Source organism: Danio rerio, chromosome 20, assembly GCF_049306965.1.
Source record: "Danio rerio strain Tuebingen ecotype United States chromosome 20, GRCz12tu, whole genome shotgun sequence".
Classification (NCBI taxonomy): Eukaryota; Metazoa; Chordata; class Actinopteri; order Cypriniformes; family Danionidae; genus Danio; species Danio rerio.
In genome coordinates, this window is record NC_133195.1 from 56325001 (window position 1) to 56349520 (window position 24520).

Here is a 24520-nt window from a genome sequence, read left to right on the forward strand (position 1 = left end):
ATGAACAATGTTTATCTTTCTAGTGCATATTATTACTATAAAAATAAATAATTTATCTGCCTAAATTAATCCACTGAAATAAAGAGTTTGTTTCAGTAATCTTAAATCAAAATCTGCTCATCTGCTTCTGCTCTGTAACAGCAGTACTTCTCTGAAGACTCTGATTGGCTGAAATATGCCGAGCCACGCCCCTCCAATCTTTTAATTTTACTGTGACTAAAGCTAAAAGGCGGAGCTCCAAAATAAAGTCCTGCCCCCTACTCAATATTCCATTTGAGTTGTAAATACATCATCAGACCGGGGAAAAAAGTCTTCCGGTTCACACAGATTTTAAACTGAAAGCATACAGATGATCAAATGGCGACAATCCTTTAATGGAAACACCAGTAAACAAATAAACACCTTGTTTTCAGGACATCCGATGGCTGTGATCTCCTTCACTCATTGAGAAACTGCTCCACCAGTGTGTTGAACTCAGCAGAGTAGCGCAGATGAATGTTATGCTTCCCCTTCGGAAACACATGAAGCCTGAAAAACACCATCAGTCCATTAGGCTGCAGATCCTGATGGTCAATTCTGATTTTGTGACCGTATCGGATTTTTTTAATGATGATGACCTGTTCACATTATTTTTAAAAAGTGACTTGTGTCTAAAGTCTGTGTTTACACTGCACGCATGAAAAAGAAGCAATGACCTGGGGGGAAAAAAAAGCATCCATTCTTGTATTCCTGCATGAACCGGAAGATGGGACCTTTTTTTCAGATATGCCAGAAATCATCAGATTTCTGATGCAGGTCATGAGTCAGTTTTTATAAAGGTGAGAAAATGGCAATCGGATTCAACCACATATTGACAGAAGGAATGACGAGTCACTTTTAAAAGATGATTTAAGCGGGATGTCAAAAATGCCTCGTTGTTGCAAGTGGCCAGAGGAGAATGGCCAGACTGGTTTCAGCTGATAGAAAGGCAACAGTAACTCAAATAAGCACTCGTTACAACCGAGCTCTGCAGAAGAGCATCTCTGAACACACAACACGTCCAACCTTGAGGCGGATGGGCTACAGCAGCAGAAGACCACACCGGGTGCCGCTCCTGTCAGCTAAGAACAGGAAACTGAGGCCCCGTTTACACTAATGCGTTTTAGTTTGAAAACGCATAAGTTTTGCTACGGTTATGCCATCCGTCCACACTACGCCGGAGTTCTCGAGCGACGAAAACGGAGCGTTTCGGAAGCGCTGGAGAGGCCGTTTTCATTCTGAAACGCTGCTGCTCCGTCTCAGTGTGGATGGGGAAAGACGGAGACATCTGAAAACGGAGGCGGGGCTGCAGACATTCGCCTCTCTGATTGGGGCTTTTCCTCAATATTAAGTAGCCTAACACACAGTTCAGTCCTGAATCCTCTCCGTGTAAGTTCAGACTTCGCAAGTTTGATCAAGGCTGCAGTCTCTTCTTCTCAGTTTGATATGGAAAACATACTGAGGACATGCGTCAATCTTCACAGGGAACAGTGTACTTTATAACTTCATTCACATCACCCTGGCTACGTCGTTTCACTTTCTCAACAATAAAATGTAAACATGATTTAAGGAACTGCCTATTTTCATTTTAATATTAACAACTTAACAGACAGCAGAAATGTTGAGGTGTCGTGCAGCATATATGAGCGTCATCTTCACTGTGTGGATATTTATAACAAAACGGAGCCAATAACAACTGCCTCCTTTCAATTTCAGTGAAAATACGAAACACACCCTCTCTTTTGCTGAATATCAGTTTAATAATGGATAATGGCCATTATAAAAGTATAACATACAATAAGTTTATACATTATAGGAAATAAAGGCGATCAGTCAATATACAGACGTGCTTACATTAATCATTAACTTATCTTTGCGCTCAGCCAAAACACGTTACCTGAGAACAAGTAATAGATCCCAATGACCAAAGTCAGGGAATATGTCGTTAAATAAAGACAACAAGATGAATAAAATATCACGTTTAATAAGTATAGTGAGATTAGATCCAGCGGGAGATGCTTGATGAGAAGTCTGACTAGCAGAGCTCTCATCTGGGTAGATTGGCTACAGCGCTTGCCTGAGAGTGTGTCTGTGGTCACGTGATGTGTGTTTCAGCGTTTTGGTGTGGACGGAGAGCAGTTCAGAAACGCTGGGTAAAACGCGAGTGTGGACGCGGATCGTTTTCATTCTAAAACGCCGATTTAAAACTAAAACGCTCTAGTGTAAACGGGGCCTGAGGCTACAATTCACACAGGCTCACCAAAACTGGACAATAGAAGATTGGAGAAACGTTGCTGCTCTGATGAGTCTCCATTTCTGCTGACACATTCGGATGCTCGGGTCAGAATTTGGCCTCAACAACATGAAAGCATGGATCCATCCTGCCTTGTATCAGCGGTTCAGGCTGGTGGTGGTGGTGTAATGGTGTGGGGGAGATTTTCTTTGGGTTCATTAGTACCAGTTGAGCATCAACACCACAGCCTACCTGAGTATTGCTGCTGACCATGTCCATCCCTTTATGAGCACAGTGTCTCCATCTTCTGATGGCTACTTCCAGCAGGATAACGCACCATGTCATAAAGCTCAATCATCTCAGACTGGTTTCTTGAACATGACGATGAGTTCACTGTACTCAAATGGCCTCCACAGTCACCAGATCTCAATCCAATAGAGCAGCTTTGGGATGTGGTGGAACGGGAGATCGGCATCATGGATGTGCAAATCTGCAGCAACTGTGTGATGCTATCATGTCAATATGGAGCAAAATCTCTGAGGAATATTTCCAGCAGCTTGTTGAATCTCTTCCATGAAGGATTAAGGCAGTTCTGAAGGCAAAAGGCAGGTTACTAGTAAAGTGTACCTAATAAAGTGGCCGGTGGGTGTAGGTGTCTCATGTTATCACAATAATTCAGCCATTTATTACACAATCGTCCATCAGTCTTTAGTGAAGGGTAAAATTAGCAAAAATATTGTCTTTTAATCTACATTCTCTAAAAACCCCCATATAGAAGACTCCGGATATGCCAGAAATGATCAGATTTCTGATGAAAGTCATGATGAGTTTTTATAAAGGTAAGAAAATGATTTAACCACATACTGACAGAACGAATGACGAGTCACTTTTAATAGATGATTTAAGCGGGTCGGCAAAAAAAAAATATCAGATACAGTCACAAAACTCAGAACTCACCAACAGGATCTGCAGTGTAAATGTCACAGAAAAAGAAGAACTCTAACCTGGAGCCGCTGATGCTATCCTGGAGCAGCTGAGGGTGATATGCGGGCACCACCGGGTCTTGGGCCCCGTGGAGGATCAGTGTGGGACAGGAGATCTGCGGCAGCAAGTCCACACAGATGCTGCCTGAGGACGAGAGGTGAGCAAGTTACTTCAAATAAGCCATTTAGTGTCCCGTAAAGTGTGATGTAAAGAGTGTATTTATATAGCGCATTTATCGTGTTTGGCCATACACTCAAAGCGCTTCACAATCATCAGGCAGGGGTCTCCGCACCTCCACCAGTGTGCAGCTCTACTTAGGCAGCCACAGGACAACGGCGCAAGTGCTTCACCACACACCAGCTATAGGTGGAGTGGAGAGACAGTGATAGAGCCAGTTCAGTGGATGGGGATGATTGAGAGGATGATGGGTAAGGGCCGATGGAGTGAATTTGGCCAGGACACCGGGGTTACACCCCTACTCTTTACCAGAAGTGCCATGGGGTTATTAATGACCACAGAGAGTCTGGACCTCGGTTTAACGTCTCATCCGAAAGACGGCGCCCACTGACAGTGTATTGTCCCCTTCACTATACTGGGGCATTAGGACTCACACAGACCACAGGTTGAGTGCCCCCTGCTGGCCTCACTAACACCACTTCCGGCAGCAACCTAGTGTTCCTATGTGGTCTCCCACTCAGGTACGGACCAGGCTCAGCCCTGCTTCCAGTGAGTAACCACTCTTGGGCTGCAGGGTGACATGGCATTTTTTTTAATTCAATGTTTAACGTAATCTAAACTGAAACATGAAGAGGGGGTGGGGCATATAGTAACCCCTCCCCTTTTTGAAAAACAGCCAATAGCATTAAGCCTTCTCACAGCTGAGTGGAGTGGATGAGCTCAAGCGCATCAAATGAGAAGCCAATGAGAACATGGGGGCGGGGCATGTCAGACACTAGAGAGCATTTGATTGGTCAGAAGATTTGATGAGGAATTAAAGTATGAGGTGACGTGAATAAAACCGTCGATCCGTTTAGGCGGAAGAGACAAACTGCAAAGCTTCGGATGTTTATAACAGTTTTACATGCTCTAAATGTTGTCATTGTTTTGGAGCACACTAGCTTATAGATATTCTTAAGACTAACATACTGATGCTGACATCTTAGAAATGTTATTGTAATTTCAAGAGACTGTTCAGGCTTGTGTTTAAACCACAAAGGGTACCCTTTTGGTAAGCGTGGTGTATGACAAAGTTTAAGTCAACATCATGCTCGCTCGAATAAATGTCTACAGTAAAGCTGTACGGGTTGCTTACATATCATATGAGAAGCTCTTCACACAAAACAGACGCTTTACACACATAAATACTTGTTTATAAATGTTTATTACTAACTTTTCTATGAACATGAGTTGATTATAACTGCAGATCAATGACAGTGCGAAATAGCCTACTGTAATTATATAAATAAATAAATGCAACATATATGAACACATACAGCCCCCTACAGTCTCCGATATATTATTAATTACAGAAAAACTACTCACAGCATGCATTTAGTACTTATTTGAGTTCAAAAACACACGCAATATAGCCCACAGTCAGCGCAAACCTCTCATCAGTGTCTGTATCTTCAGCAGCACATGTAAGCTCAGTTAGAGAGTCATTCTGTCTTTCCCAGTTCATAATAATCCAAAAGCCAAAGATAATCATGGCAGTTTGTTCATGATTCAGGTTGCTGAAACAATTTCGCTCCTGTGTTTTGACGGCTTCTCTTGTATTTTTCTGTGTTTCACTCCCGCTTCACTCTCGCGCTTGTTCTTTTTTTCCTGAATGGATCAGATGACGGAGACACTTCAATCACGCACACGTTATTATCAACAGCTTAAGAAGTTCTTAATGAAATATAGAAGTGATCGCGAGCTCCCGGAAGAAAGCGAATAGCGCTCGCACTTTTATACGGGCTCGTAAAACAACAACAGGACGCAGCAGATTTTTCTTCTTGGCCTTGTCTGTTCATCGAGACGACGACAAGGATTGTTTGAGCCCGGGTCATCCATGGATGGTTATTATATTCATGTAGTATTTCCATGTAATGTCTCGGCTTTATATTTAAAAAAACATGGCGGTTCCTTTGTTTACGTTCTGTGTAGCTCCACGACCTCGTGATGTATCTCTGTAACCAATCAGCGTTCAGCTGCAAGTGTAGCTCCATCTTTTGGTACCTTTTCGAAAGGGTGCCGAAAAAGTGGTATGGTACGGTTTGGTTCGGTACACTTTTGACAGTGGAAACGGCCATAAAAGCGTACCGAACCGAACTGTACCGTACCACTCAGTGGAAACGGGCTATTAGATACATCATTAAACCAATTCGGGGTCTGCAGTGTGACCAAATATGTATGCATGTATGTATATTACAATAGAGTTACTTTAATAAGTAGCTACTACAAAAAACTAAAAAAATAGTTAGTAAATAAAGTTAAATAATCAAAAAGTATATTTTATTATATTATTTAGAGTTGAATATTTATGTAAATTATTAAATGGATAATATTTTCATGTATTCTGACTAATATATGAAACAAGACTGAGCATTTTATAGTGTAACTCCATGTTGTTTGTGTATTTGTAGGCTGCAGCGCTGCACAAGTGACTGAGCAATATTGTACACAGAGTTGTTCACGGGGCCACAGAAATTCTGCAGAAATGTTTTGCTATTTCTGCGCAAAAATTTGTAAAAAAAATAAATAAATAAAATCTGCGGATTTATGCGGAATGATTTTGAGAGTATCATAACTAAAAAAAAAACTTAATTTTTAAAATAAAAAATACTACCTTTTTAACTTTTATTTAGTGTTCACAATGCGAATCCAATTAGATCCACTTATTTGCTTAACAAAGCAAGTCTCTCATATAATATCTCCACTGAAAGACAGAAAATATTACTTTACAAACTGTTTTGTAAATTAATCTAATTAACATCGTCATATTAGTCAATAGGCGACGCAGTGGCGCAGTGGGCAGCACGTTCGCCTCACAGCAAGAAGGTCGCTGGTTTGATCCTCGGCTCAGTTGGTGTTTCTGTGTGGAGTTTGCATGTTCTCCCTGCCTTCACGCGGGTTTCCTCCGGGTACTTCGGTTTCCCCCACAGTCCAAAGACATGCGGTTCAGGTGAATTGAGTAGGCTAAATTGTCCGTAGTGTATGAGTGAATGTATGGATGTTTCCCAGAGATGGGTTGCAGCTGGAAGGGCATCCACGAAAAACGTGCTGGATAAGTTGGCGGTTCATTCCGCTGTGGCGACCCCAGATTAATAAAGGGACTAAGCCGACAAGAAAATGAATGAGTGAATATTAGTCAATAATATTACTGAAATTAATTAAAAACTGAATTAAAATTCATTTACTTAAGTAGGTAAATACAGATTCCACGTGGGCCTATTCGTTATTGAAAAGCACTGGCGTCGGTTACTGATTGGTTCTCACCTTGTGGCTTGTTTATAAACTGGCTGATGCCGTCCACCCATCTCTCCCACGTCTGCTTGAAATACTGAGCACCGTACATCTGCTCCATCGGCCGACGCATCCGCTCGCTCCACAGCGACACGTCACGCAGCGCTGAAAAACACACACACATGCATAATCAAGATATTAGGAGTTTAGACTGACAAGACTTGGAGTCTAATACTTAAAAAAGTTACTTAAAATAGCAATGCATTACAATCAGTGTTGTGGGAAATACAAGTAACGTCAGATTAGTAATCAGAATACTTATTTACTAGCACACTGTACAAAAATACAGGGATCCACACATTTAGTTAACATAACAAAATTAAGTGTCCTCCCAAAACAGACATGTTAGTCACACTAATGCTTCAACTCATCAAACTAATTTAAATATTAGCCAAAGATCACACAAGTTAACACCATCAGGCAGCTTTTAAATGAAGATCTTTTTATTAATAAGGGAAAACTAAATACAAACTACATAGCCCTGTGTGAAAATGTTGTTTAAAAACAGTATAATGTGTTTAATTGTGTGATGTGTGAATAATATTTACATTAGTTTGATGATCTGACACATTAACGTGTGATAAACATGCAAGAAAAAAGGAAGTCGGTGAGGGGGCAAACACTTTTTCACACCACTGTATGTGTAAATATAAATGAGGGAGAGAGAGGTCTGTTTATTTATATATAAATATAAAGAAGTAGATATCTGAAAAGTATATACCCACGCATGTTTGTGCATTTATATATACATAATAAAAATACATTGAGCATGCTAATAAATTATGCAAATATACAGATATTTATGCATGCAATTAGTCACGATTAATTTTTAAACAAACTAATCAGCACTGATTAGCCATAGGCATATCACCCTGCAGCCCAGGAGTGATTACTTATGAAGCTAAGCAGGGCTGAGCCTGGTCAGTAGTTGGATGGGAGACCACTAGGGAACACTAGGTTGCTGTTGGAAGTGGTGTTCGAGAAGCCAGCAGGGGGCGCCCAACCTGTGGTCTGTGTGAGTCCTAATGCCCCAGTATAGTGAAGGGGACTCTATACTGTCAGTGAGTGCTGTCTTTCAGATGAGACGTTAAACCGAGGTCCAGACTCTCTGTGTTTTTTAATAATCCCATTCTGGCAGGGGCGGACTGGGACTAAAAATCAGCCCTGGCACTGTAGCCACACCAGCCCACATTACCACACCGACACAACTCCATCCACGGACACGCACATTCACTACTTATATTGTTGTATAGATGGTGAAATAATGTAAGCAGTACCATATTTTTACGCAGCGGATTTCCTCCAAGCTGCAACCCATCATTGGGAAACCCCTATACACACACATGCACACACATGCACCACAGACAATTAGGCCTACCCAATTCACTTATAGCACACGTGTTTGGACTTGTGAGGGAAACCAGGAGGAAACCCACGCGAACATGCAAACCATTGACCTTCTTGCTGTCGACATTGTCCTTACGAAACTATTACAGTTAATTTTATGCATTTGGCAGCTTCTGATTTTGGAGCAATTTTTGGCTTTCTCTGGGCTTTTCGGCACCGCCTTTCCTTTTTTTTGGTCCATCTCTGACAATTAGCTTGTGTTGCACTCACTGTTTGTTTGACATTCCCACCAAATTTTTATTACGTCCACGTAACCTCAGATTGGGTCAGCCCATCTCGAAACCAGTCGGCTATTGCCGATTGGGCCAATGCTTAACATTTATTATCATTATTATTATCATCATCATCATTATCATAATATTCACATCTTGCAAGAGATAAAAGCTGCCTGCATGTAAAAACAATACATATAAAAAACGTTATTTAAAAAATAGCATACCGGCCCACATTTGAAAAATGGTCCGGCCCTTCTGGCATTTGCCAGAATTGCCAGATAGCCATGCCGCCCCTGCATTCTGGTAAAGAGTAGTGGTGTAACCCTGGAGTCCTGGCCAATTTCCCTCTATGGCCTCCCAATCATCCCGCTCCACTGAATCGGCTCTATCATGGTCTCTCCACTCCCCCTATAGCTGGTGTGTGGTGAAGCACTGGCGCCGGTGTCCTGTGGCTGCCGTCGCATCATCCAAAGTAAATGCTACACACTGGGAGTGGTATGGTGAGCCCCCCTCTCATGATTGTGACACAATAAATGCGCTATATAAATACACACATTACATTACTAGTTCCTCAAATACGTAATCTGATTAGATAACTTAAAACGCATCACCCAACACTGCTTAAAAACACACTCTGATGAATTACAGCTGAAGATCTTTGCCCAAACCCGGCGGGACCCAACAGGATTGGGTGGGTCCGGGCTTAATTTCTCATTTCAGATGGGGTCGGGCCGGGCTTGCACGGTTAATGAACAGTCATGTGATGCATTTCGATTAGCACGAGAAGGTAATCAAAGTTTTTGTTACAACGTCAAAACGCATCCCTGCAACGGTGAAACAAACCAGAATCAGAACCAAAAAGAGCTTTATTGCCAGGTATGTTCACACATACGAGGAATGTGTTTTGGGGACAGAGCTTCTACAGTGCAACAGAATTACAGAGACGAGACAAAAACAGATAATAAGTGTGGTTTATTCATAAACTAATTTCGAGAGGATCACGTGCTTATAATCAACACGGCAGGCTCCTTGTTGGCTCCGTAATCAGCCCTATTAGATGATTACGGAAGCATTATATATAACCTGAGTTTTTCACTCCAGTTATCTTCGTCTTGAAGCTCCCCCCCTTTCCACCCCTACATCCTTCCACTTTGTCTGATCGGGCGACACGGTGGCCCAGTGGCTAGCACTGTTGCCTCACAGCAAGAACACCGCTGGTCCAACCCATCGGGCCGGTTGGTGTTTCTGTGTGGATTTTGCATGTTCTCCCCATGTTTTTGTGGGTTTTCCCCGGGTTCCCCGGTTTCCTCCCACCGTCCAAAAATATAAACCATAGCCAAATGACTAAACCAAATTATCACCCAATACAACCTTAGTTTACACTTCTCACTGTGATAAGCAGGGGAGTTCTCGAGACCTACCTGACCTCGAATTCCCCTCTCGCCCTTATAACGGGAGGGAGCCCAGGGCTCGAGGATATTACGAGCTCAGGACTCTCTCCCGGGACAGCAAGTAGCTCAAGCAAGTAGTCAATGCAAATATACAAGTTGACAAGTCGTCGACTTAAGGCCTGTGCACATCGAGACGTTTTTTGCTCGCGTTTTCCGTCGACGTTTAACACCTCGTGACTAAATAAAGGGCGTCAAAGTGATTGTGCACACCAACGCGCAAAACGCCAGGCGCAAAAGCGTCATTTAAAAAAAACGCCTCATGCTCGGTTTTTTGTTTTGACGCGCCGCGTCTCTTCACGTGCACGGAGCTGCTGAAGTTAAAGTAAACAGCACTTGGAGGCGCTCAAGCGCAAAACTGTCAATGCGAGCGCCTATTGAAGAAGATGCCCAGAGGCGATATGAACGTTTAGCTGCTTATTGCTCTTGTGAACACTAATCATTTCTTCATCGCTAGAGCTGGAGCTGCTGCTTGAACCATCCATGCTTGTTCGAGTCACCAGTAACTTTAACAACAAGCGTGTGAACATCCTCTCCTCCTCTTCTTCTGTGTTATAAGCGGGTGTCAGAAGCTTTATGTTGTGCAGCACCATCTAACATCAAAAGAGTGATTTTGCATACTCGTCAGCTTGACGGCAGTGAAAAGCGCTTGGGTTTGAACACTGAAAAACGTCTAATACTGACGATAAACGCAAATGAAAAGCATCCCGGTGTGTAGGAGCCTTAAGAATTATAAGGTTCTATCTGACATTTTTTGTCAGAGATAGAGTTATTAACATATTCTTATTAAATGACAGTTTATTTACATTATGTGATGTGTTTTTATAAGTTGTTTACATTGTAAGACTTTTTATTTAAAAAACAAAAACGGTTTATCTACAAAGTCGAACTCTAGCTTGGATCTATAAGATTCTTTCTGTGAGCCAATCAGCATTTTTAATGCACACACACGGACCAATCAGGATCAGCTTTCTTTGTCATGTCGCCGGACTGCTCCATTGACAGCAGGAAACACCAGAAAGACAAAATCACTCAAAATCAGAGTCGACTAAACAACGCCACAGCACGCACAATTGAGATGCGATGATTTAGAAGCATTTTTTGACCTTGAGATTAAATGTTAAATTTGACACCGCTGAAATAAATTTTTTTTTTTTTTTAACTATATATTAAATGTGAAATATTTTTATTTGTGTATGTATAGTCAGTGAAACACTTTTCAGTGTTTATTAAACTCATTTGCTCATTGTCGGTTTTCTTTAAAAATCTTTAAATTTAATATTAAGCCTTAAAGGGCACATACTACATTTAATTCATATTTCAATAAATATAGCATAAAATTCAATAAATATTATTTAATAATTCATTTAATGCATAAAGTTTAATAACTATGACCATATTAATTACATAAACTTAACTTCTGCACTGGATAAAATATTTAGCACAGCTTTGCATGTTAAGTTTGAACAAGTAAAAATATTCATCCTAAAACACGAAATAAATGTTAAAGAAAGCACAAATGTAATTTTCTCAAGCATCAACATACTGTTACAACACCAACTTATATATATTTTTTGATTGTATTTCTTGAAAAGTCATGCGTCAATGAGTGATCTGCCATATAGAACCTTGGAAGATTATTTAGCTTATTTTAAAGAAAAACTCACTTAATTTTGACATATTATTTCTGAAAACAACATAAATCGTTCCTGAAATAACAACACGTTTTGCTATTCTAGAAAAAAACTTCTTGTTTGAGAGTTTTTAGATAATTAGACAAGAAACAGGACAAAACTCTAAGTGGGAAAGGATGTTTTGCAGTGTAATATATAATAATTCATGAGGTATTTTGAGCTGAAACTGCACAGAAGTTTTGGAAACACAAGAAAATACAAGTAAACATTGTAAAAGTCTCACACTGATAGATCTGAATATCTTCTTCGGAGACGAAAGCGTTGGCGCCCCAAACCACCAGCTTATTGACGAGTGTTGGGTTTAAAGCGGCCGCGATCAGAGCCGTGATGCCGCCGTCACTCCAGCCTAACAGAGAGAAACGCCTGAAGCCCAGAGCCTGACAAACACATATAGACACACAGACAAACAGACAGACATTATTAAAACTGATTGTTGTTGATCAGTAAACAAAATGCATATTTTAAGACACAGGAGACTGCTTTTCAAATTAAAACTAAATCCAACATTATAAAATGAATACCATTGTCACTTAAAATTAAATAAAAACTTGCATACATATACACATGCATTCAAAGAATTCTTTTTGTTAGAGATTAAATGCAAACCCCTTTAAGTGCTGTCTGAGATCTTCTTCTAAAATTATTATTTTTTCTCAAACCTCAATGTTTATTCTTCGTTATTTCACTTTGAGGGGAATGCCAGGAACCTTTTCGTTGAGATTAAAGTGAAACATTTAACATACTTTGTCATATAACTGACGCTCCTTTTATTTCAGTCATACCTGCATTAAATCCACAGCGTCTTTAGCATCTCTGTGGAAGAAATGAAGAGGAAAGTCTCTGTCTGGAGGCCGAGAGCGTCCGTAACCCCGCGGGTCCCACGATACCACGGTAAACCTGCTGCTGTCCAGAGCGGAAAGCTGAGGACCGAAATCAGTCTCTCCACTTCCTGGAAAAACACACATGAAATGAAAAAACAAAAAAAATTATGAATAAAAAAATAAAGACAAACACAGAAGAAAACACAAAAACACAAAAGGAAAACACAAGAAATTAACAAACAGAAAGAAAAAAACCCACAAAAAATTAACAGAAGAAAAGGGAGAAAACTAAAAAGAAAATAAACACACAGAGCGGAAAGCTGAAGACCGACATCAGTCTCTCCACTGCCTGGAAAACACACAAGAGATTAAGAAACAAACAAACAAAAAAAAATTATAAATAAAAAAATAAAGACAAACAAAAGAAAAACACAAGAAATTAACAAAAAGAAAGAAAAAACCCACAAAAAAATTAACAGAAAAAAAGGGAGAAAACTAAAAAGAAAATAAACACACAGAGCGGAAAGCTGAAGACCGACATCAGTCTCTCCACTGCCTGGAAAACACACAAGAGATTAAGACAAATCAAACAAAAAAAAAATTATAAATAAAAAAATAAAGACAAACAAAAGGAAAACACAAGAAATTAACAAAAAGAAAGAAAAAAACCCACAAAAAAATTTAGAGAAAAAAAGGGAGAAAACTAAAAAGAAAATAAACACACAGAGCGGAAAGCTGAAGACCGACATCAGTCTCTCCACTGCCTGGAAAACACACAAGAGATTAAGAAACAAACAAACAAAAAAAAATTATAAATAAAAAAATAAAGACAAACAAAAGAAAAACACAAGAAATTAACAAAAAGAAAGAAAAAACCCACAAAAAAATTAACAGAAAAAAAGGGAGAAAACTAAAAAGAAAATAAACACACAGAGCGGAAAGCTGAAGACCGACATCAGTCTCTCCACTGCCTGGAAAACACACAAGAGATTAAGACAAATCAAACAAAAAAAAAATTATAAATAAAAAAATAAAGACAAACAAAAGGAAAACACAAGAAATTAACAAAAAGAAAGAAAAAAACCCACAAAAAAAATTAGAGAAAAAAAGGGAGAAAACTAAAAAGAAAATAAACACACAGAGCGGAAAGCTGAAGACCGACATCAGTCTCTCCACTGCCTGGAAAACACACAAGAGATTAAGAAACAAACAAACAAAAAATATAGAAATTAAAAGAAAGGCAAAAACAAAACAAAAAACACAAACAAAAAAGGAAAACACACAATAAATTAACAAACAGAAAAAAAATTAACAGAAAAAAAACACAAGAAAAAAAAAGTCACAAACAGAAGAAGAAAACTAGAAAGAAAATAAACACACAAGAAAACACAAGAAATTAAGAAAAAAACCCGCAAGAAAATAAAAATCACGAACAAAACACACACACACACAAGGGCATCACAAACAAGAAATGATCAAACAGAGAGAGAAAAAACTAGGAAATAAAATCACAAACAGAGAAAATCTATGTGTGTTTGTTATTTTCTTTCTGGTTTTTCTCTGTTTGTGATTTTATTTTCTCTCTGCTTGTTAATTTATTGTGTTTGTGATGCCCTTGTGTTTTTTTTTTTTTTTTTACCTTTTGATTGTGATTTTTATTTTCGTTTGGGTTGTTTTCCTAATTTTCCTTTGTTTGTTATTTACTTTCTGAAAAACAAGAAATTAAAAAAACAATCCACACGAAAATAAAATCACAAAGGTAAAAAAGCACACGAGCATCACAAACACAAGCAATTAACAAACAAAACAAGAACATCTTAGTAAAAATTACAAACACAGAGCGAAAAACACACACAAGGGCATCACAAACAGAAGAAAACACACAAGAAAAGAAAACTAAGGAAACACAAGAAAAGAAAACAGTGGAAAAGAAACAACAACACACACAAACACAGACAGAGGATAACAAACAAGAACAACACTTACTGTATCTGCCAAACATCAACAAAACTCTCAAACATCATTTCCATTATTGGAATACATCTTAAAATTAACAAAACATAGATATTAGATAAAATATTTTATTTCAAAATATGTAATAAAAATGTGTAAAACTGACTTTTAATAATAGTATGTGTGCTTATTATTAGTGGGGGATTTAATAATCCCATTTTATTGACTGTATAGTAGTCTGAATTATAAAAACAATTAAAGCTAATTAATAAAATAAAATATAATCCAATAGTCAACCTAAATGATTTATCGATAAATCAGAAAAACTATAAACTATAAGATAATAAAGTGTTATGTTTATTAATGCTATATTTAAATAGACAATAATAATTATTACTGATTACAGTACAGTTATTGATATATTAGGTTCATTATGTACACCTTACTAGTACCAGGTTGGACCCCATTTTCCCTTCAATTTGCCTTAATCCTTCATGGCGTAGATTCAACAAGCTACTGGAAATATTCCTCAGAGATTTTGCTCCATATTGACATGATAGCATCACACAGTTGATGCAGATTTGCACATCCATGATGCCAATCTCCCGTTCCACCACATCCCAAAGCTGCTCTATTGGATTGAGCTCTGGTGACTGTGGAGGCCATTTGAGTAGTGAACTCATTGTCATGTTCAAGAAACCAGTCTGAGATGATTGAGCTTTATGACATGCTGCGTTATCCTGCTGGAAGTAGCCATCAGAAGATGGAGACACTGTGCTCATAAAGGGATGGACATGGTCAGCAGCAATACTCAGGTAGGCTGTGGCGTTGACATTAGGGCTTAACGATTAATCGAAAAAATATCACTATCTCGATTCTACCCTAAACGCAATCTTAAGTTTTCTACGATTCAGCCAATTATATTTTTAAGGTCAGGAGAGAAGTGTAAAGGCGAACGCACAAGTCTTCACAGCAGCATGGACACCTCCAAATGGTGTTAAAAGTGTCACATACTGTTTTTATAAGGTTTAATTCTCCCAAAATCATTTCTGTCTTAATGTAAAGATGTATTCGCGGCTGCAAAATCACACGTGATCTGACGCACTGTTTGTTTACTACTGAGAGGACGTGCGTAGCCGCCTGATGCCTACTTCAGTACACAGAACCAGCATAGGCTGTGAATAACACGTAATAAAGTTGATAACAACATTCAGTTTGTTGCACAGAGCGATCGTGTATATATTAGTATTAATATTCGGCATTAACGTGCAGCATTAATGCGAGACTCTTATTGCGCGATAAAAAAACATATGGCCGTTAATCTATTATTCTCAAAGTTGGGTTGGGAGCTGGGTCTATTCTACGCAGTGGTGTAAAGCAACTAATTACAAATACTCAAATGACTGTAATTGAGTAGTTTTTCTCAGGAATTGTAATTTAGTAAGTAGTTTTAGGTGTACTTTTACTTTCACTTGAGTACATGTTTAGTGCAGTATCTGTACTTTTACTCCACTACTGTCCTTCAACCTGCGGTCACTACTGTATTTTCTCTTGTCTATGGGGATTAGAAAAGTCAGCCCTGTGATTCCTGTCCAATCAAATCACACAGAAGGTAAATCGCATCATAATAATCTACCTCAAGACATGTGTGATTTATAATGGAAGCAAACTGTTTGGAAGCATAAAAAGTGTCCAAGATGATGTCCAAAATCTTTACACACACTGACCCAGAGACTGTTTAGATGCAGGTCACTGATAAGATGATGGATGTTTACTGTATGATGACCGAAATGGCCTTAAACACCCAGCAGGCACAAGACATCAACATGACGTCAGATTAACGTTATACCATAACGTCGTGGAGACGTTGCATTTTGTTTGGAAATGAAAATCAGGTTGACGACAGAACTCAACTTCCAACCAAAGTCAATGTCCAAACTAAAACCAACCAAATATCAACGTCTAATGATGTCATAGCTTGACGTTGTCTGGACGTTACCACTATGACGTCTATCAGATGTTGGATTTTGGTTGCCATACCTGAGGAATAAATGTCAGTATTTGACGTCAATATGACGTTGGTTTAAGATGTTGGCTTGACGTTGGATTTTCGTCACTTTCTACCACAACCTTAAATCAACCAAATATCAACGTCATTTGAAACCATTATTGGACATCAAAATAACGTTGTCCTTAGACGCTAATTAGCTATTAAATTTTGGTCACCTGACATCACAACCTAAATCTAACCAAATATTAACGTCTTATGATGTAGTGTGCCTGCTGGGCAATAACTAAATGCACTACAGAATGTTACGTTTATACACACACATCCACAAATTACATGTAAACGCATCAGCTTTATACGTAATATTCACTACTCACTACTCTTGAGTATTTTTGAAAGGTCTACTTTTTACTCATACTTTGAGTAATATTTACAACAGGTACTTTTACTCGACTCACACTACATTTTAGGCAAGTAATGGTAATTTTACTTGAGTATGATTTTATAATACTCTTTCCACCACTGATTCTACGCAAGCTATGGTAACTTTCACCTTGAAATTTTAGAGCTGAAGTACACCTAGCCGGTGAGACGTCTGACAAAAAAGTGCCCTTCTGAATCAAATCAGCAGGATGCCGGACTTCAACAGTTTGACTTTAATAGTCTGATCGCGGTGTTTACTTCATTAATGCCACTAATATCCGCATACTCCCATGTCTTAATTCCATTTCTGTTTAGTTCAGTGATGACTTTAGTCGGATTAAGGTCTTCAGAAATCGCTGTTTGGAGCTTATATAAGCCTACAATTCAACATTTATGTTGAACTGAATAAACAGTGAGTAAACACAAGTACATCTTACTGAACATCATTTATTTTCATCACCAATTATCAGAGTAGAACAGTTTCTCAAGCAGTTTGTGATGCTTTTTGGAAACAGGAGATGAGCCCCTGGTCTAATGCGCCACCTGGCTTGAGAAACCTGTTCTCAAAGACTTATTATTTGGGTCGCACACATATTCTCGATGCCTTGGGCAGAATTTAAATGAGCTATTTTAATCTAGATAAATCTAAATTAAAAAAAAAAATAAAATTATCTATGCCCATCTATAATGCACATATATAAATTGTAAAATAGTGCTAGTGAACTGCAGAGTTAGACTTTGGCTATTAAATTATTATTATTATTATTATTATTATTATTATTATTATATTGCATAGCAGTGTGTTATCGGTTATTATACAGTCTGTAGTTGTAATGCAGACCTAAAGCTCCAGGCAGCAGCAGAACGGTGTGTTTTCCTTCTCCAGCGCGCTGATAATGTAGATTCACTCCATTGACTGACAGCTTTCCACACACACTCACACTGAAATCACACACACATTATTAAAAAACTCATTGCTGAACATACAAACAAAAACAATTGAGGAAAAGTTGGTTATATATCCGCACATTCGGAGTTTCTCCTTGTTAATATTAACGTTAATTCAGAAAATGACGTTAGTGAAATCATATTAGCAGCCAATGGCTATCAAAGTACAACACTGCTCATAGTCAATTAAAAAACATGTCGTTTTGTTTTAAAGTTATAAGTAAATGCGGTTAAATATTCAAAGTAGCGAGGTAAACAACAGTTAAAATGAACGAATGTGCGAATTTAAAACCAACTTTACCTCAGCACTGAAGCTACCGCTTTTCGCCACACAACAAACACCGCATTCTCGCTTTATGTTGCGTCACAAACACAACACTGTTTACCTGTATGACCGCTTCTGTGTCGCAGCTTTTCTCAAAATTCTATTGATAAACATGAGAGTCGCCATTTGAGCAGGAACACAGCAGAAAGTGAACGCAGAACTGAGGAAAAGTGATTCTGTCTGGACGGAGGATCAATCTGACGTTCGCCTTCAGCTGATTCAACACACCCGCACGGCGCTTTTAAATTTAAAGGCCACATGAAATTAAAATAAAGTTTGCTAGATGTCAGTATCATAGTGTTAGTTTTGATGATAACGATAACCGAGTGTGCTTCAAAACAGTGACAAAATTTACGTTTAGAAGACAAACATCCAAAGCTTGCAATTTTTTACTTCCACCTATAAATGAATCAACTATTATTGTGACGTCACCTCAAACTTTGGTTTGGTTCCATCAAATCTTGACCAATCAATTTTCTTCATCATTACCTAAATTGCAGAATTTTTTTCATTGTGACTTAAATTGTTTCAAAATGTTTACAGCAAAAAAAAGTGTTCAAAACTGTGACATTTTATAAGGACTTTGTAAATATTGTTTAATTTGATCATTTGCCTCTTTTTATTTTTATTTATGTTATTTTATTATTAATTTTACTTATTTACTATTGTACTTGATGTCATCCATTGTTATGATTAATATGTTTGTATTGTTAAAATACAATAAAAAAAAAAAAAAAACAGGCATGTTGGGAAAAAAAATCTTGACCAATCGAAGAGACTTTATTTCACTTATTCTATAGCTGCACTCACGTTAAAATAAAAATCTTTGGAATAACATTATTTTTAATTTTAATAATTATTTTTTTTTCTCGTCTTTCTTATTTTTTGTTATTGCACTTTTTCTTTAATGCAGAGATGCTTTTATTCTTATACTCAATAAAAAAAATTGAATAAATAAAAAAAAATCTTGACCAATCAAAACATGTAAAATCTTACAAAAATTTAGGTCAGATCTATATAATTATTGGAATAAATCCCAATCGACAAAACAAATCATTATATTGAAATATATTATTTGTTATTAATCTAGTCCCAATAATAAAAATGAAGAACATATATATATATATATATATATATATATATATATATATATATATATATATATATATATATATAACTTTTTTTATATAACTTTTTTTATATTATTGAAATTGATTACTTGCTTAAAGCCATACGTTTATCGAACAACAACAAAAATTTCGGCAAGTTAATAGAAACTTATGAAAACATCATGCTTCCAGTCAGCTAGTCTTTAGTGCTTTCTGTGTTTTTCTTTATTTTGTTCTCTTTTTCTCTCTCTATTTCTATAATTGTTCTTATTACTTTGTAATTGTGTGTATTTGTGTTCCTACAGATTACTTCCTGATTAATATTGTACATTTCTTCTTTTCTAAATAAAAGTTTATTAAAAAATAATAAATCTTGACCAATCAAATGCTCTCTAGAATCTTATTTGCCCCGCCCCCTTTTAGACGCTCTGCAGATGCTGCAGATTTGACGGCTGCACATCTATGATGCCAATCTCCCGTTCCACCACATCCCAAAGGTTGGATTGAGTCCGTTGAATGTTTGAGTACAGTGAACTCATCGTCATGTTCAAGAAACCAGTCTGAGATGATTGAGCTTTATGACATGGTGTGTTATCCTGCTGGAAGTAGACATCAGAAGATGGAGACACTGTGCTCATGAAGGGATGGACATGGTCAGCAGCAATACTCAGGTAGGCTGTGGTGTTGATGCTCAATTGGTACTAATCAGACCAAAGTGTGCCAAGAAAATCTCCCCCACACCATTACACCACCACCACCAGCCTGAACCGCTGATACAAGGCAGGATGGATCCATGCTTTCATGTTGTTGAGGCCAAATTGTGAGCCGAGCATCTGAATGTGTCAGCAGAAATGGAGACTCATCAGAGCAGCAACGTTTCTCCAATCTTCTATTGTCCAGTTTTGGTGAGTCTGTGTGAATTGTAGCCTCAGTTTCCTGTTCTTAGCTGACAGGAGCGGCACCCGGTGTGCTCTTCTGCTGCTGTAGCCCATCCGCCTCAAGGTTGGACGTGTTGTGTGTTCAGAGATGCTCTTCTGCAGAGCTCGGCTGTAACGAGTGCTTATTTGAGTTACTGTTGCCTTTCTATCAGCTGGAACCAGTCTGGCCATTCTCCTCTGGCATCATCAAGGCATTTGCGCCCACAGAACTGCCGCTCACTGGATATTTCCTCTTTGTCGGAGCATTCTCTGTAAACCCTAGAGATGGTTGTGCGTGAAAATCCCAGTAGATCAGCAGTTTCTGAAATACTCAGAGCAGCCCGTCTGGCAGCAACAACCATGCCACGATCAAAGTCTCTTAAATCCCCTTTCTTCCCCATTCTGATGCTCGCTTTGAACGGCAGCAGATTGTCTTGACCATGTCTACATGCCCAAATGCATTGAGCTGCTGCCATGTGATTGACTGATTAGAAATTTGCGTTAACGAGCAGTTGGACAGGTGTACCTAATAAAGTGGCCAGTGAGTGTATAACATATATGATGAGTAATATTAAGGATAATAATAGTAAAAATAATAATATAAATAAAAAATATATTATATTATTGTTGCTATTAATGCATTGTGAATTTATTGATTTTAATCATTGATGTTTTAACTATATCTCCTCCAGTTTTCCACCAATAAACTTAGTTTCTACAGCTCTGAATCTTAAATGTGAATGAATTCAGTGTGTGTTTGTGAAAGTAGTGTCAAAGGGCTGGAAGAGATAAGAGTGTTTCACTTCCCTTGGCTGAAGAACACCACACTGGTCTGCACTGGGTTTCAATACCAATCACCTGTTAAGTGTGTGTGAGTGCGTGTTTGTGAGAGACAGAGAAAGAGAGAGAGTCTGTGCCTAAGTGTGTCTATCAGTGTGAATTTGTGTTAAACTGAATGAATGCAGGCGGCACGGTGGCTCAGTGGTTAGCACTGTCGCCTCACAGCAAGTGGGTCACTGGTTCGAGCCCCGGCTGGGTCAGTTGGCGCTTCTGTGTGGAGTTTGCATGTTCTCCCCGTGCTGGTGTGGGTTTCCTCCAGGTGCTCCGGTTTCCCCCACAAGTACAAACACATGCGCTATAGGGGAATAGATGAACTAAACTGGCCGTAGTGTATGAGTGTGTGTGTGCGTGTGTGTGCGTGTGTGTGTGTGTGAGAATGGGTGTGTACGGGTGTTTTCCAGTACTGGGTTGCAGATGGAAGGGCATCCGCTGTGTAAAATATATGCTGGAATAGTTGGCGGTTCATTCCGCTGTGGCGAACCCTGATTAATACGAGATTAAGCCGAAGGAGAGTGAATAAATGAATGAATAAATGTGTGTGTGTTTGTGTGTGTTTAATAGAGTGTCTGTCTGATTGTGTGTGTGTGTGTGTGCTTGTGTGTGTGTATTTGTATTAAAGTGAATGAATGAATGAATGTGCGTGTGTGTGATTGAGTGAGTGACTTTATGTGTGTGAGAGTGCCTGTGCCTAAGTGTGTGTATTTGTGTTAGTGTGAATGAATGAATAAATCAGTGTGTATGTGTACGAGTGAGTGACTCTGTGTGTGTGTGTTTGTGTGTGTGAGAGTGGCTGTATGTGTGTATGTTTGTCAGTGTGGTTGTGTCCGCAGGTGTGGGCTCTGTGTGTGTGTGTGCGTGTGAGGGGGCGTCCCTGCTGTAGCTCTTGTCCCTCAGTGTCCCCTGAGAGCTCGGTGAAGGACAGGATGGACGAATGTTTACATGTGCGAGTGTGTGTGTGCGCAGAGAGAGCGTGGGGAATTGAAGGGGATTTTACTGACAATCTCCAATATCTGTGTGAACATCTGACAGCGCAAAGCAGAAAACACACACACAGAGGGGTCAGATTGTCATGCAAACTGTATTAAATTTATTGAATTATGTGCATTTAGTGTAATTGTTGTTAGTTTAGTATCGTTAATATAACTATAGTTTTATAGTTCATAGTTTGATTTTCAGATCTATCAATACACATTTTCCTTGCGAGTGTGTGTTTTTCTGTTTTGTAAAATAGTTTTTTTTCCCTGAATTTTCCTTTAAACATGTCAACTTAAACCAAACAAAATTGAAAGATTATGCTTAACTTAAATCAAATATCATATGAATAATTCATATTTTAAAGATATTTTATTCCAAACATTGACTTTTTCTGCTGGTTTTAGTTTTACCCATCCTGCTTCATTAAACAAACTAACAAACAAACAAACAAACAAAAATTATAAAATAAAATAAAACAATAAAAAATAAATAAAAACAAAAGTAAACAAATAAATAAAAAGACAAATAAACAAATACAAACAATTAAATAAATAATAAATAAATTTAATTAAAACAAAACAAACAAAAATAATAAATTAAAATAATGAAACCAAACATAAACAAACAAAATAAAATAAAATAAAATAAATAAATAATGGATAAATAAATAAATAAAAACAAACAAACAAATAATAATTAATATTTTAATTAACAAACAAATAAAACATGCAAGAAAAATCAAACTAACGAACAAAAACAAAAAATTAAAATAATAAATGCAAAAATAAACAAACAAAAAATAAAATAAATACATAATAAAAAAATAAATAAAACATCAAACAAAAATTCATCCATTCATTTTCTTTTTGGCTTAGTCCATTAATTAATCAGGGGTTGCCACAGCGGTATGAACTGCCAACTTTTCCAGCATGTTTTTTTACGCAGCGGATGCCCTTTCAGCCGCAACCCATCACTGGGAAACACCCATACACGCTTACATTCACACAACTACGGCCAATTTAGCTTATTCAATTCCCTTATATCTCCTAAATAAAAACAAATAAATAAAATAAAACATAACCAAAAATAAACAAACAAACAATTAAACAAAATCATACAAACAAAATAAATAATAAATGAATAAATAATAAGATAAAATAAAACCAAAAATGAACTAAGAAATAAAACAAACAAATAAATAAAATCAATGAAAACAAAAAAATCATAAATACATAATGAATAAATAAATAAACAAAAATACTAATTAAAAAATCTATCAAAATAAATAATAAACAAATTATAAAACAATCAAACAGACCAAAATGATAAATTACAATAAATAAAGCAATTAAAAAATTAAAAAATAAAGTAAAATAAAACAACCAAAAATCAACAAACAAATCAATCAAACAAACAAACTAACTGAATACATGTTTTGGTGCACACTCACTGCATGCTCTTGATTAAGTGCTGGATCTTCTGATCTGCTTTTAGTGAAGCTCTGGAGGCCCCACACCCCAAGCTCAGCTCTGAGAACATCTGTCCCGGGTACACAAGCCTGGGCTTCCTCTAACACTGCACATTTGATTAGGACATTTACTGTTTCTTGCTTATGGGACAAGGTGTTGAACTCTTTTAGCAACTCTGGTTTTCCGGTTTTTCTTTCAGATCAAATGAGAAAAGTCTGTGTGTGTGTTTTTGGCCTGTGTGAAAGAATATGGCAGCAGCTGTGCTGGATTTGGGGACAGAGGGGGGCAAAGGGCTGTTGCTGGGCAGACATGCACAAATATAGCAACACGGCCTGCTGACACTGGCCTAGTGCACTACTTAGGCCTGACCTGGTCATGTGCACACTGGTTTATAGAGAGTTCACAGGGTTCAATGCATTAGAGAGAGTTCACCTTGTTAAGAGCACTTGTCAGGGTTCATTTGGATAAGTGCACTAGTTAGAGCTCATCTGGTCAAGCACACTTATCGGGTCAAGTGCAACACACTGGTCTTTGTGCACTGTTTACCTGGTTAATTGAAATCTGCAGAGTGTTTACAAGAGTAAGAGAGTTTACCAGATTATGTGCACTAGTTAGAGTTAGTTTACATGGTTTAGTGCATTAGAGAGAGTTCACCTGGTTAACCCGGTGAACTCTCACTAGTGCACTCAATCATCTGTACTCTATCTGATGCATTTAACTGTGAACTTTATTGAACTTTAGTGCGCTTAACCAAATGAACCTTGTCTAGTGCACTTGACCTGGTGAACTTTTAATTAGTGCACTTAACCCAGTAAATTTATACTAGTAAACAATCAGCAGAATCAATTTAACCATGTGAACTCTAACTAATGCATTTAACCAAGTGAAATCTAACTAGTGCACTTAACTTTGAGGATTTTATCGCCTTTAATCAGGTGAACTCTCACTAGAGTATTTAACCAGCAGAATTTTAACTGGTGCATAATCACTGGTGTGCTGCACTTGATTAAGTCAACCCTAACTAGTGCACCTAACAAGGGAGCTCTAACTAGTGCACTTAACCAGGTAGCTCTAATAAATGCTTAGAGTATTTAACCAGCAGAAACCTCAGTAGTGCACAAACAACAGTCTGCCACTAATATACTTGACCAGATGAGCTCTAATTAGTGCATTTAACCAAATGAACCGTGTCTAGTGCATTTAACCAGGTGAACTCTGAGTTGTGC

General features: G+C 37.9%; 2 protein-coding genes across 3 annotated transcripts in view; one reads left to right on the top strand and one right to left on the bottom strand.

Moving 5' to 3' along the window:
* The window catches only part of bphl (biphenyl hydrolase like), an 18252-nt gene extending 52 nt beyond the window's left edge, over positions 1-18200 (bottom strand). The window contains exons 1-7 of one of the 2 annotated variants that reach the window (NM_001281461.1): positions 18046-18196; positions 17553-17653; positions 12289-12455; positions 11730-11883; positions 6716-6847; positions 3256-3379; positions 355-528 (exon numbers count right to left, since the gene is read on the bottom strand). In NM_001281461.1, coding sequence (NP_001268390.1) covers positions 438-528; positions 3256-3379; positions 6716-6847; positions 11730-11883; positions 12289-12455; positions 17553-17653; positions 18046-18110 — 834 coding nt within the window. In that variant the 5' untranslated portion in view covers positions 18111-18196 and the 3' untranslated portion in view covers positions 355-437. Of the gene's footprint in view, positions 529-3255; positions 3380-6715; positions 6848-11729; positions 11884-12288; positions 12456-17552; positions 17654-18045 lie in introns of both variants that reach the window. The other variant, XM_073932252.1, reaches the window with a different exon arrangement.
* pycr3 (pyrroline-5-carboxylate reductase 3) overlaps positions 1-24520 on the top strand; it is a 547472-nt gene that overhangs the window by 504738 nt on the left and 18214 nt on the right. The window lies entirely within an intron of this gene.